The sequence below is a fragment of the Scomber scombrus genome, chromosome 4, assembly GCF_963691925.1.
Source record: "Scomber scombrus chromosome 4, fScoSco1.1, whole genome shotgun sequence".
Taxonomy (NCBI): domain Eukaryota; kingdom Metazoa; phylum Chordata; class Actinopteri; order Scombriformes; family Scombridae; genus Scomber; species Scomber scombrus.
The window spans coordinates 14,490,874-14,506,088 of NC_084973.1; the positions used below are offsets into that span (position 1 = coordinate 14,490,874).

The window sequence follows — 15,215 nt, forward strand, 5'->3', positions numbered from 1 at the left end:
GAGGTGGAGCTAGTTTGAACTACTTAATATATAAAGACAATAAATTATCATAAAGCAGCTGTCAGCATTTGTCCTAACTCTTTGCAAAAAAAAAGATTTTCTTTTTCCACTGCAGCATAATTTGAATGTATCATTATTAGTTTTGGTCAATGAGCCATTGTTCACATTTTTCAAAATATGACACCAAAATGTTATTTTCTACCACATGTTCTTTTTCCTTCTGTATTTAAAATGTATTTTTAGCACCCCCAATGAAAAAAGTACCTGGTACAAAGGCTTTTTTTTCCAAAGTGACTGTCACTGTGATCGGACCTGAGGCACACCACAGGCAGCACAGTGTCTTGCTGTTTGTGCCTGAGAGTGGGACCTTCAGAAAAACATCAGAGCAATGGACATAAATAGCATGTAAGAAATTGTTAGAGTAGTTTAGTGTATTTATTTGTTATCACATCCATTAGCTGTGTAAGTCCAGACTGAAAGGCGGGTAGGTAAGGATGCAGACTGACTGGTTGCAGGTCAGTGCTAATTTAACTGAAAATATTTCTGAGAATATCCACTACTGAAGCACAATATCAACTGGAGCGCTTTTATCACAAGGCCCGGTCTTGAAAAACATCAATGTGTCAACCTGTAGTTCCCACACTTTTGTTGTTACAGTTTTACATGTTGCATTTTCCTGAATGATGTTCCAAAAAGACTGTACACACTGCACAAAGAGCAGAAGCACTGCAGGGTTAATCTCTATAGGCCACTGGCAGGGGAATCTGGCCATGAATGTGAGCTATCACTTACCTGCAGCTCTGGCTGGTTGGTATTAATGCGATTTACAAAGTTCAACTCTGTCACAAAGTCTTTGGACAGACTCCAGGGTCTGTCGATGCTGACTGTCATCGAATACACTATTTTTCCATGGACACCATGGAAGGTTGACGGGAAGTTTCTGCATTGATGCAAAACAACAAAAAGTGAAAAAAATGAGATGCAACAAGACACTCAACTTTCATGCAAGAAACAAGTAGGATTCAATATATAACCTGGCAGTCACATGAAAGGAAACATATTGATGTAGCTGGGGCTTATTTATCTAGCCTATCATTAACAAATATTTTCCACTTGAATCTGAGTATTCATTCACTCAACATGACTTCATCTTAAGTAGTAAATTGTTGTATACAAACCCCTGAGGGATCTGGCATGCAAATGGATACACATGTGTACCAGGCGGAAGTTTTGCTGTCCCATCAGTACCTACAAGACAATAAAACGAACTGAGTGGCTTTCCCGAGCAATGAATAATTGTTTTCACCATTTCCATGTATCCAAACTCAGTGAGTGCATACCACTGTGTTGTAGCGCGATAATGTTTTTTAAATTGAAGAAGTCCAGCTTTGCACTGTAATGCCTCGTCTGTGTTCTCCTGTTTCTTCCCCTGCTGCGATGATTGTTCACCCTTTTTGAGGCGGCCCAGTGGACATTTGCCGCTCCCGTCAGTGTCATTATTATTGAAGTGATTTTTGTCTCCGATGTGAGGTCGAAGGAGATATTCCCTGTTATCACGTCGCCACTGGTTAAAGTATTCCTCTCGTTCAAAGCGGCAAAACTAATGTTGAAGTTTTTGAACGTCTCCCCGAACATGGTGAGACTCGGAGTCAGGTTACAAATGAACTCTTCTGAGGAGGAAAAAAAACAGATTTCTTTTCGTTTTAGTTTTTCAAAAACACAATTGACCCTGAAGTAGGCCTACGATAATTTATTTGCAAAATGCAAAAGGATAAAGAACAAGCCGTACTCTGCCTCAACTGTCTGAACGTACCAAAAATGCAATTAATAAACTGCACACAGTGCGCAGGCTCCGTCCTAAAACAGACGTCTGACTTTAGGCGTGGCCCGATCATGGATATAGTACACATCATTGACACGTATTGAGCATCTGGCGCCTGCATTGCATGTCGCCACATGAAAACAAACTAAAACAACTGCGTACTTAACACCATCTACTCACAGCGCTGCAAAGTTTCACTTATTTTCTGCTAAATTAACACAAAGTTGTTATGGGATGCATTGAAATCTATTAGTGCCTCATTTCATTATAAAATATGTAATATATTTAAATGTATTACAAGTTTTGTGACATTATATGGCTCATTGATAATTTCCAGTTGTGGAATTCATCATATCAGTGAATCACTCTGCAATGTACAGTAATTAAGTCATATAGTCATATAATCACAGATAGATAGATAGATAGATAGATAGATAGATAGATAGATAGATAGATAGATAGATAGATAGATAGATAGATAGATAGATAGATAGATAGATAGATAGATAGATAGATAGATAGATAGATAGATAGTTAGGTAGATAGATAGATAGATAGATAGATAGATAGATAGATAGATAGATAGATAGATAGATAGATAGATAGATAGATAGATAGATAGATAGATAGATAGATAGATAGATAGATAGATAGATAGATAGATAGATAGAAGACTCCAGTAAATCTCAACAAATATAACTATCCAGTACTAGCCCACTTTGGGACAGTCTTTAATTATGTGCAATAAACCAGAAATGAAATTTGATGTGTGAATTCTATCTATTAGGCCCTATTACACCTTGGTGTCATCCTGGACACTAACCCCACTTTCCAGAACCACATTAGCAGCACACTTAAAACCAGACACAAAACATTTTATCCCAGGAGGACACTGAAAAACTTTATGCCTTTGTTTCCTGTCGAATAAACTACTGTACTGCACTGCTCACAGGAAGAACAAAAAACATCTAGACCAGTTGCAGCTACTCCAGATTGCAGCTGCTAGAGTTTTCACTCGAAAAAAGAAATACAAACATTTAAATATCTGTGCTTAGTTTGTTACATTAGCTTCCTGTTAAATTTAGAATTGGTTTCAAGACTTTAATGCTCATCTTGACATGGCCTGGCTGAATCCACAATACTCGTCAGCAATGAAACAGTTAGACCCATCAAGTAATCTGGAACAGGCCATGTGGTTATTACCAGGGTCTCCCCATAAGTTGATGAAGTTTCTTATTTTGTTGTTGTTGTTGTTTTTGTTTTGTTTAGAAACTATAATTTTATCATCATGATTTTCCATAATATTAGCTTTTTTGGTCTACACTTATATTGCTCGTCTGTTCATTGTAAAAGAACGATTCCTCCTCTTTTGCTTTTCTTGAGGTTTCTTCCATTTTTTCCTGCATTAAAGTGTAGTATCTGTTCGGCCTTATGTCTTGTGAACTTTTTGTATTGTAACATCTTGTGACATGCCAACACATGTTTGTCTTAGGTTAAAGGGCAGCCATAGATAAAGGGATAGAGGCTGTTTTATTCTGAGTGATAAATCATTTAGAAGGTGGAGTTTTTAGAGATAGGAAACTGTATATATAGTCTTGTTAAAACTGTAACAGGCAGAGATTCTCAGATCGGCACAAGGGACTCTTTCAGATTGGCTGTTTTGACACTGTTCTCTTGTAATAAAACCTTTAAAATATACAAGTGAGACGTGTCAGCGGTGGTTTCCTTCTTCATCAACACATCAAGAATCTACCAATTAAAATATACTTCAAAAGTATTTTTGAAAGTTTTCCCTTATTTGAATTGAGGGTCTAAGGATAGAGGGTATTGTATGCTATATGTAAAGCTGCTTGAGGAAACACTGATATTTGGAAATATAAATAAAAATGACTTGACTTTGTAGAAAAGTTACTTTTGGCTTTTTTGTATTTTATCTATTGTACTCCAGAGTCATCGTGGTATGAATAAAGACATTTTTACCATGTCAGTGATTTAATAATAATAAAAATAATAATAATAATAACTTAATTCATATAGCACTTTTCAACAAAATTGCTTCACAAACAAGGAAAAATCAAAGAAAGCAAGAAAACAATCATATAATGGCAAAGATACAATCTCTTGTTTAATCTCACGTTTTCTTTAAAACAGTCTGGTAACAAGTTCAAATATGTCTTGTGAAAACATGGGGACACCATGTTTGACAGTCTTTGTAACAATATATATCAGATATAAACTGTTGAGGTTAAAATAACACAATAAAGTTAGGCAAGAGAATATCGTGTCTGCATTGGAAAATGTTAAACCACACAGAGACATATACAATATCAAGCAGGTTATAAAAAAACATGTATCATATTTGATCTTTGAACGATAAGAATTAGCAGCTAAATAACACAGTAATAAACAGAATAGTATTAGAGACATTTAAATACTATATTGAAACATACAAAAACAAAACATTTGTAACCACATAAGTGATGTTTCAACACAAATTACGTGTTGAGCAGTAAAAAAAGTCAATGCTCAGCATCCTGGCCAGCTGAGCCTGACACAAAAACCCTAATAACTCTCTCCTAGTAGACGGAGCAGTTACAGCATGTTGTGAAACTGAACAACATAGCTAAACATTTCTTGAAACATTTGAAGATATTCTCGAATACACTCAATAAGAAGTTGAGGAAAGAGACTGTACAAATCTGTCGCAAAGAATAATAGGAAACAGCACTTGGAGGTCAGGGGAAGCTCTTACACTGAGGCTCACCTGTAAGAGACGAGAAAAGCAAAGTGGACAGACTTGAAATTCATCATTTGATTGCATTAAAGAACCAACGTGTAATTTGGCAGCTTGTTTTCCAGCACCGTGTAGCTGCTCTGTCAGACTGTTGTTGGTACTTACCTCAATCGTGTAATCAACCTTCAGGATGCTGCAGTTGGAGATGGTGAGTGGCGTTGTGTTGGGAATAGTGAGCATCATCTCAGTGTGCATGTCAGAGATGGGAGCACTGACAGGCTGCCCAGTCACAAACATCAGGCTTTTTTTAACCACCTTGCAGTTGACTTGGTTGTGGGTGTAGAAAATCTGCTTCTGTTGCAGCTTCGCTTTTAGGGTAGCTGTTCGAGATGAACCATTACTGAACACACAGATTATTCTCACAGTCTCACCTGGAGGAAAAGCAAACACAGTGTTATTTTCACTGACTTCTCCGAGCTTGTCATTCATACTTCATTCCACTTAAAAAAAAACAGATGGGTGGATTGTGGAAACAATACCTGGTACGAAGGCTTTTTTTTCCGAAGTGACTTTCATTGTGATAGGACCTGAGGCACACCACAGGCAGCACAACGTCATGGTGTTGGTGCCTGAGAGTGGAGACTGCAGAAGAACAACAGAGCAATGGACATAAATAGCATTTAAGGAATCTTTACAGTAATTAGGTCTTTTTACTTCTTATCTCATCTATTAGCTGTGTACGCCCGAAGCAAAGCAGTCAAGAATCAGTAATAATTTAACGAGAATATGTCTGAGAATATGCACTACTGAAGCACAGCATCAACTGGAGCCCTCCAGTTGAGTTTACCTCAAGGCCCGGTCATGAAGATGATAAATCTAGTATGCAGATCTTTGTTGTTACAGTTTTACATGTTGCATTTTCCTGAATGATGTTCCAAAAAGACTGTACACACTGCACAAAGAGCAGAAGCACTGCAGTCAAGTCAAGTCAAGTCAAGTCAAGTCAAGTCAAACTTTATTTATAAAGCACATTTAAAAACAACCTCAGTTGAACCAAAGTGCTGTACAGTTATTAAAATACAATATAATCAGACACAAATATAATAATAAATAAAACAGTAAAGGAATAATAAGAGCTCAATTTAAAAAAGAGTAAAAGTAAAGATAAAAATACAATAAAATAAAATAAGAGCCAAGGGTTCTCGCCTAGCTGTGGCTGAACGCCAAGGAGAAAAGATGGGTTTTCAGCAGTGTTTTAAAGTGCTCAACAGACTGTGCAGCTCTGACCTGGATAGGTAGGCTGTTCCACAGCTTTGGGGCCGCCACTGAGAAGGCTCTGTCCCCACGGGTACAAAGTCTGGACCGAGGTACTGCAGTGTTAATCTCTATAGGCCACTGGCAGGGGAATCTGGCCATGAATGCAAGCTATCACTTACCTGCAGCTCTGGCTGGTTGGTATTAATGCGATTTACAAAGTTCAACTCTGTCACAAAGTCTTTGGACAGATGCCAGGGTCTGCGGATGCTGACTGTCAGGGAATACACTATTTTTCCATGAGCGCCATAGAAGGTTGACGGGAAGTCTCTGCATTGATGCCAAACAACAAAAAGTGAAAAAAATGAGACGCAACCTGGAGACAAGATATTCAACTTTCATGCAAGAAACAAGGAGGATTATATAACCTGGCAGTCACATGATAGGAAACATATTGATGTGGCCTGGGTGTAAAATAGGAGGTTCAGAGGAGGTATGCTATCATGATGGGCATCGGTCAGGATGCATGGACACAAGACCATGAAACTTCATTTAATCTTGTATCTTTTTCTTTCACATATTGAGACCCATGAGTGTCTTTTCTTTCCCCTTTTCATTCACTGCCACAATCTACATTTTTGACATAAACCTCTTGAGTGAAGACACGTTTCATGGTCTTGTGTCCCTGCATCCTGACCATATATACCATATATAAGAAATGGACGTAACATCCGTGACGTCACCCATTGGTTTGTGGACTGCTGCTCGGACGCCATTAGTATCGGATCTGAGCAGCGCCATCTTGACAATTTCAGGTGCATGCCGGGAAAACTAAAAACACGGATTCTACTTATATGGGCATCAGGAGGGGCATGAGGCGCCCTCCTGAACCTGTGAACCAATCAACCTGTCAATCACGACATAGCCACGCCCTAATGCATACCCTGCTTTATCGTCAAATATAAAATCAGGGAGGCCAAAATTTCACAAATGAACATCATACTGCATTGAAGAAGGCTTTAAACTAGCGATTAAGACCATAAACACATTTTGAAAACGTTTACTTAGGTTAGAAATCAAGTGAGAAGTTCTCCATTGACTTGTATAGAGACGGAAGTCCTTTTGACGCCAAAAAGTGGCCTTTTGATAGAATGCAGTTTAAAGTTACTTCCGCGTTGGCATCATTTCAGAGTACAGGTGTCGTGCCAAAAACACACCCATAAATCACATTCATTGTAGTGTAATTTCCAAAGACAGGGCTAACCAAAGTCATCAGACATACCAAGCACATAGAAACATGTCTATCACGTAATTGCCATGCCTGATTTCGCTACAAACTACACTTCTTTTGGCCACAGTTGTGATAATTACGTAACACACGTTAAACTTTCTAAAACACATACCTTTGCTATAATTGCGGACGTACAGTTGTGTGTATACGTATATTATGACCGTTTAATCCAAAGAAAATCAGACGTTTTAGCGCTACCGCTCAACGGGCTGCTGTGCGCGCTCCCGCGGCCAGAAATCAGGTTCTGGCAGACGATCATTTTTTGGCACGACACCGGTGTTACAAATCAACTGGTTTCCACGTTAACTGGTTACCTTTGTTTATAAAAGTTGGGTGATAGGTGATATAACAACTGTTGAAGTAAAAATGAAGTGTGCACAGCCACGATTTTCAAAACACCACAGCCAAATTAACTTGTGACCACTGTTACTGCAATGATAGCCACCTTACAGGTCCAGCTTGTTGCACCTCTGAAAAACATTTCACGATGATAAAAGATCACGTCTGGTAAAATGGAAAATCACGCATTTGATGTTTTGGACACGTTTACGTCCGTTTGTTGTAAATCATGTTGGAGCAACAGTGTGTAAAATAAAACAGTTTGTAGTCGAGCGGATATCAATTAACCAATATTTATTTGTATAGCGCCAAATCACAACACAGTCATCTCAAGTATCTTTACACATAGAGCAGGTCTAAACCAAACTCTTCAGGTTTAATTTAAAGAGACCCAACATTCCCACATGAGCAGCACTTGGTGACAGTGGAGAGAAAAAACTCCCTTTAAACAGGAAGAAACCTCAGAACCAGAACCAGAACCAGAACGCGGACGTAAACGTGTCCAACACATCAAATGCGTGATTTTCCTCAAACCCCTTACTAGACGTGATCTTTTATCATCGTGCAATGTTTTTCAGAGGTGCAACAAGCTGGACCTGTAAGGTGGCTATCATTGCAGTAACAGTGGTCACAAGTTAATTTGGCTGTGGTGTTTTGAAAATCGTGGCTGTGCACACTTCATTTTTACTTCAACAGTTGTTATATCACCTTGTGACAACTGATGAGTGTAATTGCGTGGCGTAATGGTTAAACACTATGCTGTAATGGTTTTGCAGTTGGTGACACACTCGGTTCAAATCCCGTGTCGGGTGACTTTTTATTTATTTATTTTTATTTAGACATTTATACAGAATATGGTGACAGGTATTTCGGGTCCCACAATTGTACATCACAACATGAAGCATCATGCTTGGATTAACCAGGTGGAGCGGGAGATCATCAGATATTTATGGAAGTACATTCAGGCATACGCGAGGTCAGCTACGTTTTCTCTCCGTGATCGAAACATCTGCAGTCACAGTGAGAGAGGCCCAACTTTTATAAACAAAGGTAACCAGTTAACGTGGAAACCAGTTGATTTGTAACACCGGAACTCCCCGCCTGATCCTGACCGATGCCCATCACGATAGCATACCTCCTCTGAACTTCCTATTTTACACTGTTTATTTATCTATCATCAATGCACTAGCAGGGACCACAACAAGATGCACTTAAGCACAACGATCTATTAAGAAAAGACAATTTATTAGTGAGCATCGTTCTTCTGCTTGAAGACAGCGTTGTGGGGAGGTTTGTAGGAAGTCAGCCGTAGTACCCGGGCGGGCAATGCGAAAGCCCACAGTACCCTATTAAGGAGAGGAAGAAATAGAAAGAGAGAAATGGGAGAAGAGGGCGAGGTGGTAAAGAAAGGTCGGAAGCGCAGCAGCTGTGGTGTGGTCCTGCCCCTGAAACGTCGTTGAATGAGCTTCGTTAAATATGTTCTACTTAAATCTGACAATTCACTCAACATGACTTTATCTTAAGTAGTATTTGGGGGTAAGTTTCTGTGACGGACACAAGGAATGACAAGTTTACACTGGATATGAAGTCGGCTTATACCTACCCCCGAGGGATCTGGAATGTAAATGGGAACTTGTGTGTACCAGGTGGAAATCTTGCTGTCCCACCAGTACCTAAAAGATAATAAAACGAACTGAGTGACTTTCCCGAGCAATGATGACTAATTGTTTTCACCATTTCCATGTGGGCCTATCCAAACTCAGTGAGTGAGTGCATACCACTGCGTTGTTGCAGGATAACGGTTTTTAAGTTGAACAACTCAAGCTTTGCACTGAAGACTCTTGTGTGACGTCTCTTCTTTCCTCCACTTCTGACGGTCCAGTGGACATTTACCAATCCCAACAGTGCCAATGTTAGTTCAGTGATCTTCGTCTCCTCTGCGAGGGCGAAGAAAAAATGTCCTGTTATAAGGTCTCCATCGGTGAAAGTAGTCCTCTCGTTCATAGAGGTAAAATTGATGTTGAAGTTTTTGAACGTCTCCCCGAACATCGTGACTTTTTAAAAAAGAGAAACGTATACTATGCATCTGTTTACAATGGCAAAACTACAATCATCAACAGACTGCACCCAGTACGCATGCTCTGAACATACCAGAGGGTTGGACCTGATTGCGGGCGTGGCCAGCAGGGCTAGTGCCCCATGTACCAACATGTAGGTCTAGCTGGGGCCTCGCTGTGTCTACAAGATATCACGCGCCCACTCACTTAGGTTTAGGCATGGTCAGTGAGATAGCAAGATGGTCTACGGTACGTGTAGTTACGGTAACCACATCAGAGTCGATGTGTCATGTAGTAGCCTAAAGTGGGTGTGTCGTGGAGGTCTGCAAGACTGCAGATGGACCCCCTCTCCCATGTCCATTCACTTCTGCAGGAATAATAAAAAAAAGGAAATAAAATACCAAAACACTGAAAGTCTGAATGATGTCACATTTGTTCTCATTTGCCCTTTTCAATTATTAAATTATTAAAATTAATAAATGCTTTATCACAGCAACACTAACACCAAGTTGTAATGGGAAAAATGCAATGTATAAGAGCCTTTTTTAAATTATGTAATATGTAAAAATGTATTACATGTTTTGTGATATTACAGTGTAGGGCACATTGATCATTTTCAACTAAGAAATGTAAACATTAATAAATCACTCTGCAATGTACAATAATTAATTAGTCACATTTCAATTCCAATAATCAATAATTTCTAATAGTTTTTTGATTGTTTTTGTTGTTCCCACAAAAAAGACTGGTCCTGTCCATGTACAGTATGTAAATCCCAGGACCATTGCACACATGTATAAAATATAAGGGATTTATGTATTTTTTACATTTATATATTGCAAATTATTTACACAGTGATTGTTTATTGTATATAGTATTTTATTTTGTTTTATTTATTTTGATTACATTCAGCCTTACGTGGCAACACTAAACAACAACAACCATGATTATTATGTAACAGCCTACAAGCATTTATACAAAATTCTCAAGTACATCTTAAGAAATACAGATTACATGACAGAAATCTATAATAACTTCACAAAATAAAAAACATCTCTCAATTTGTAAAGTTCATGTTGATTTGTGTGTTGTTTTCAAGACTGTTTGTTAAAATTGAACAATGACCAAACTGTTATCATCACATGTTCATTGTAGCTTGAATTTATTGTATTTGATTTAAATTTTATTGTATATTTTGTAAACCTAATCTGAATTGAGGTTTTGCATTTCATTAGACACATTCTACAGTGTCAACAATGGATTATAGTAGTACCAAGCAGACATATTTACTCTCCAGTGAAAAAGATTTGAAGTTCTTTTTGAGGATAAGAATAGTGTCAATAGTTGGGTGGTCAAACAATGAATGGCAAGAATCACGATAATTCATGAAAAGATCCTCCATGTCAGCAGGTCATGGAGCAATGGTGGGCAAACAGAGATGTACTGTATGTATCTGGAGCTCCAGCGAGAATATTTGCCCCCCCTGAAGTTTTGATTTTCTCAGTTTACATCAGAAAATTGTAAATCATTTTTCACAAATGTACTGTAGATAACAAAACACACGGCTCCAGTAAATCTAATTTATTTTGATACATCTAATACCGCCCCCACATTGGAAGAGGCATTCAACCATGCTTTTGCCATGTTATTGGAACAGAGCATGGTGCCGAAAGTAAGTCTAATAAACCTACCAGACAGTAAATTCTAACATTGTTTTAATTTTACAACTTTAGCCCATTAGACCATAACAGATTTGTTGTTAGCAAACACAAACAGGCATCAGTCTTGACAGCAATGATGTGTTGATGCAACAACAACAATACTTTCAGTCAACCATGAATGAAACAGGCCACTTTTATTCACATGTGGCTTAAAAGGCTTGTATGAGTCATTTTTAGCCAAATGAGTATTAAAATAACTTCTTAGCCCTCATATACTAATGGGGAAAATGCTTTCAAATACAATTCTAAACAGTGTTAAAAATAAATTGTATCCTTACATGAATAAAAAGAAATAGATAAAACATATAGGCCTGCGTTTCCACTGCTCTGCTGGCCCCCAGTGAAAAATCCTTGAAACATTGGCCCATGGTTAAGCGTGATTACTGACACCTGCTGACCACAAACTGAATTTATTTGAAAATGTATTTTTTTCATGACAGTAGAGTGAAACAGGGACTGAATGTTAAAAATGTAAAGACTGTGTAGCTCATATAATCTTCTCTGAAAATCATTCTTCTAACACACAATTGGGGGGATTTTAACTTCCTTTCTTCAGCTGTAATAAGTGATGAATCTTGATGTTTTGGCTTATGGGCTGAGTCTTTCTAATTTTTGAAACCATTTTATTTGTATTATTTTTTTATTCTTATGGGACTTTTTATCCCCCCAAAAATATGATCTGATCTGTTTAATAAGCTTTATCATGAAAACCAGATTGTATCCCAAGACAGAAAATGTATAAATGCCATAAAGGACTTTGGCAGTACAATTTCATATTTCAGAATTAATGCACATATAGCAGCAGAATTCAGCAATGTAATGCTGTTTCACCCAAACTACTGTTTAGCACATTAATGCCCTGGGTTAAGCCAGGACAATATAATATAATTTGCTTTTAAGAGTGAGTAAGTTGATTTTGTATTGTGCTAGAGTAGTTTTTACTTATTTCTTTAAAGGTTTGTTCACCCTAGTTACAAGAATTAAAACCACACTTTGAAACTTCAACAACTAAATGTATTTTAAAACATGTACGCTTTTTCTTAAAGGTTATTTATTTTCTTGAAAGTTCCTATAAAAACTGTTTAGAGTGATATTACACATACTAACTCGACATTGTTTCTGGAGATAGAATGTTTCTTTAAGGGATTTAACTATTTTTCAAAGCTGCAAGCACAGTGAACAAAATAACAATTAACTTAGACTATAATAAAATGACATAACATACTAACATGATGAGATAAAATCTGGAAAACCTGAGAAAATGATCCAAACTATTTTGCTTGGTTGGTTGTTTTTGTAATTTGGGTGAACTGGCCCTTCAACCACCTGTAATTTTATAACCACTAGATGGCACTGAATGCTTAATTATGATGCTCACTATGCAGGATACAGTATAACCATGACTATACAGAACTTACTGACAACATGACTTCCCACTACTGACCCAAATGTCATATTTCCCCCAGATGCAAATAAATGATTTCAAAACTACTCTCAGAATAAACTGCACTGTTGCATTTAAAACATAATGTTGTGTCATGCTTTAATAACAAATAGTTTAACTGCCTTTTTGATGGGTTTATGATACACACTGCAGCCATAAAATGCTGGTAACGATCAATTAAAACTGACAGCACAGGGAATATAAAAGCTCCCGGCAGAACTTAACTTGACCACATATCTTTTTATACCTGCTTTAATTCTCAAATAGAGAATTAAAGCAGGTTCTGCAGTTTCTTCTCAAGTATGAGATTTTCTTTGGTGCAAAGTGTGGCACTACATATAGTGGCACTACATATAGTACAAATGACTTCTCAGAGATTTGACTGCAGATGAGTTGAGGTCATTTATTAGTAACTGTATAGATATATCTTTGGTGGAATATCTTCTGTATTTTAAAATAGCTGTTCAAGAATGGATTTTTGATAGATAGATCAATAGATAAACAGAATAACAGTACTATGAGTAATAGACTTCTTTGCAGGATCTCACTGGAACCACTTCCATTACATCAACCATACATCTCCTGTTTTGGGAGATCATTTATATTTGAGACTTAATCAAGACAAATGTTTGACAAGACAGTCATATCTGAGTCTTTATGAAGCACTTCAGCCATGTTTTGAAACAGGAAGGGGGAAAAATGCTTTAATCAACAAACTTTAATCATCTCTGTTATTCAGTCTAACTGTCCATTAGCTATTCAAAGACTCAACATCCAGTGGAAAGAATTCATTGTTCCAGTGGTACTAGGAGACCCAGATATACGCACTTCTCATGAAATGAAGATCGCCAGCTGCCTTGCAGCAGGGCCACTCTGATGTTGTTGAGGTTTGCTTGTAACAGTCTTGGAAAGTTTAGCTAATGCATAAGCTTTCAGACGCCCCTTTCATCTCTACAGAGACATTTTTATGTACTTTTATTCATTAGAAACAGGAGGGTCTGGATTTAGGAACTATTAAGAGATAGTTACCTTTTATAGCTTTTCTTCCATCAAATAATCTTTAAAATCCTCAGCTTATTTTGATACAGTGAAAAAATGTCAACAGGTCCTGTAGCGAGTCTTCTCTGTGCTGTGAAAACATTGGCTCCTGAGAATAGGTTGCATGGTTTTGTGTAGACAAAATAATCTGCTAGAAAGGCTAGCTGGTTATTGTAAATATCAGATGTAGATGAATGTTTGACAAATTGAACGACCAAGACTCTAAGCATCAGGATCTTTTGATGCTAATCTACATGTTGGACATAAAGGTGTGAGTGTATATTGGATGATTGTGCGCACACACACACACACACACACACACACACAGCCACACACACACACACACACACACACACACACACGCACACTTGTAATAGGCTTTGACTTTAGCTGTCTCTGATAAGGGCACCTATCAGGTTTAGTTGAGCTCACAGTGACTTGACTTTGCCTGCCAACTCGGTAAACCAACCACACACAGTTTGACGGCTGCACACACACACACACACACAAACACACACACACACACACACACACACACACACACACACACACACACACATACACACACATTTACACAAATCTGCCTCGCCATCTATCTCTTTATCTCAGAGATATCACATCACACATCACTGTTAATTGGATCACCCAGACAGCAACAGTTGGTGTTTTGATCTAACTGAGTCCTACATTGGTGTTGGCTGATTCAGATGACAACTTTACTTTTGTTAGTCTTGGTTCATTTACTTTTTCCATCTTATGTTAGCTACCTGTTTCCAAAATACAACATTATGTACCATTTGGACATGTGATATTTCCTTTGACATTCTCCGCTCTGAATCTGTATAACAGCCTTCATGAGCTCCTATAATGAGGCAGCAGATGTGTGCAACATGCTGGATAAACCGCTTCACTGAAGTTTCTGTATATGTGTCAGTCTTTCATGTGAACTCAAATATAGTAATTACTTGAAAAGGTGGGGAACAGTACAATATCCAAACAGACTTGTCATGACTTCACCCCTCTAATCACTCCTCAATATTTGCATAATGATTTCTATTTTCACAGTGTCACCCAGTCATAACCCCATTGTTTGTTGTACAGCAAGTAGACATTTCAGTTAGTTAGATCTAAATCCAAAGTGAAGTAAAAGAACCCAGAGGATCAGCCGCGTTATTGATCTGTAGTTTCTACACACCGCCTCTCTCCTCCAGTTAATCCACAGGGTCAGCTTTAATGACATTGAGGAGCTCCTCTGGCAGTCGGCACTGCTGCCATTTGCAATTTAGATGGAGGGAAAGGAGAAGAGGAGGAGGGTGAAAAAGAGGAGGGGGCGTGGGGGTTAAGGTGAAGGGAAACCATGGTGGCTTAAAAATGACAGGGAAAGGGGTTAAATGAGATGAAGGATGAAAGAAAAGACAGCTAGGAAGAAGACAGGAGGAGGATGGTGCACTGCAAGGAAATGGTTTTGGGAAGGGAAAGATAGAAATGATAAATATTGAAGTCATACATTTAGTA

The 15,215-nt window shown here is 38.0% G+C and overlaps 2 protein-coding genes across 2 annotated transcripts; both read right to left on the bottom strand.

The window, feature by feature from the left end:
• Positions 1 to 297: 297 nt before the first annotated feature.
• Positions 298 to 1,929, bottom strand: LOC133979327 (arrestin domain-containing protein 3-like). The gene is made up of 5 exons (XM_062417842.1): positions 1,814 to 1,929; positions 1,341 to 1,670; positions 1,179 to 1,248; positions 793 to 940; positions 298 to 354 (listed from the first exon to the last, which is right to left on the bottom strand). Exons 1-5 carry the CDS (start codon positions 1,911 to 1,913, stop codon positions 298 to 300), a joined length of 705 nt encoding a protein of 234 aa, XP_062273826.1. The 5' UTR covers positions 1,914 to 1,929.
• A 1,999-nt stretch (positions 1,930 to 3,928) lies between these two features.
• Positions 3,929 to 9,540, bottom strand: LOC133979687 (arrestin domain-containing protein 3-like). Its single transcript, XM_062418259.1, has 6 exons — positions 9,219 to 9,540; positions 9,044 to 9,113; positions 5,993 to 6,140; positions 5,096 to 5,198; positions 4,722 to 4,987; positions 3,929 to 4,586 (listed from the first exon to the last, which is right to left on the bottom strand). The coding sequence occupies exons 1-6, from the start codon at positions 9,487 to 9,489 to the stop codon at positions 4,488 to 4,490; spliced, it is 957 nt and encodes a 318-aa protein (XP_062274243.1). The 5' UTR covers positions 9,490 to 9,540; the 3' UTR covers positions 3,929 to 4,487.
• Positions 9,541 to 15,215: the final 5,675 nt, after the last annotated feature.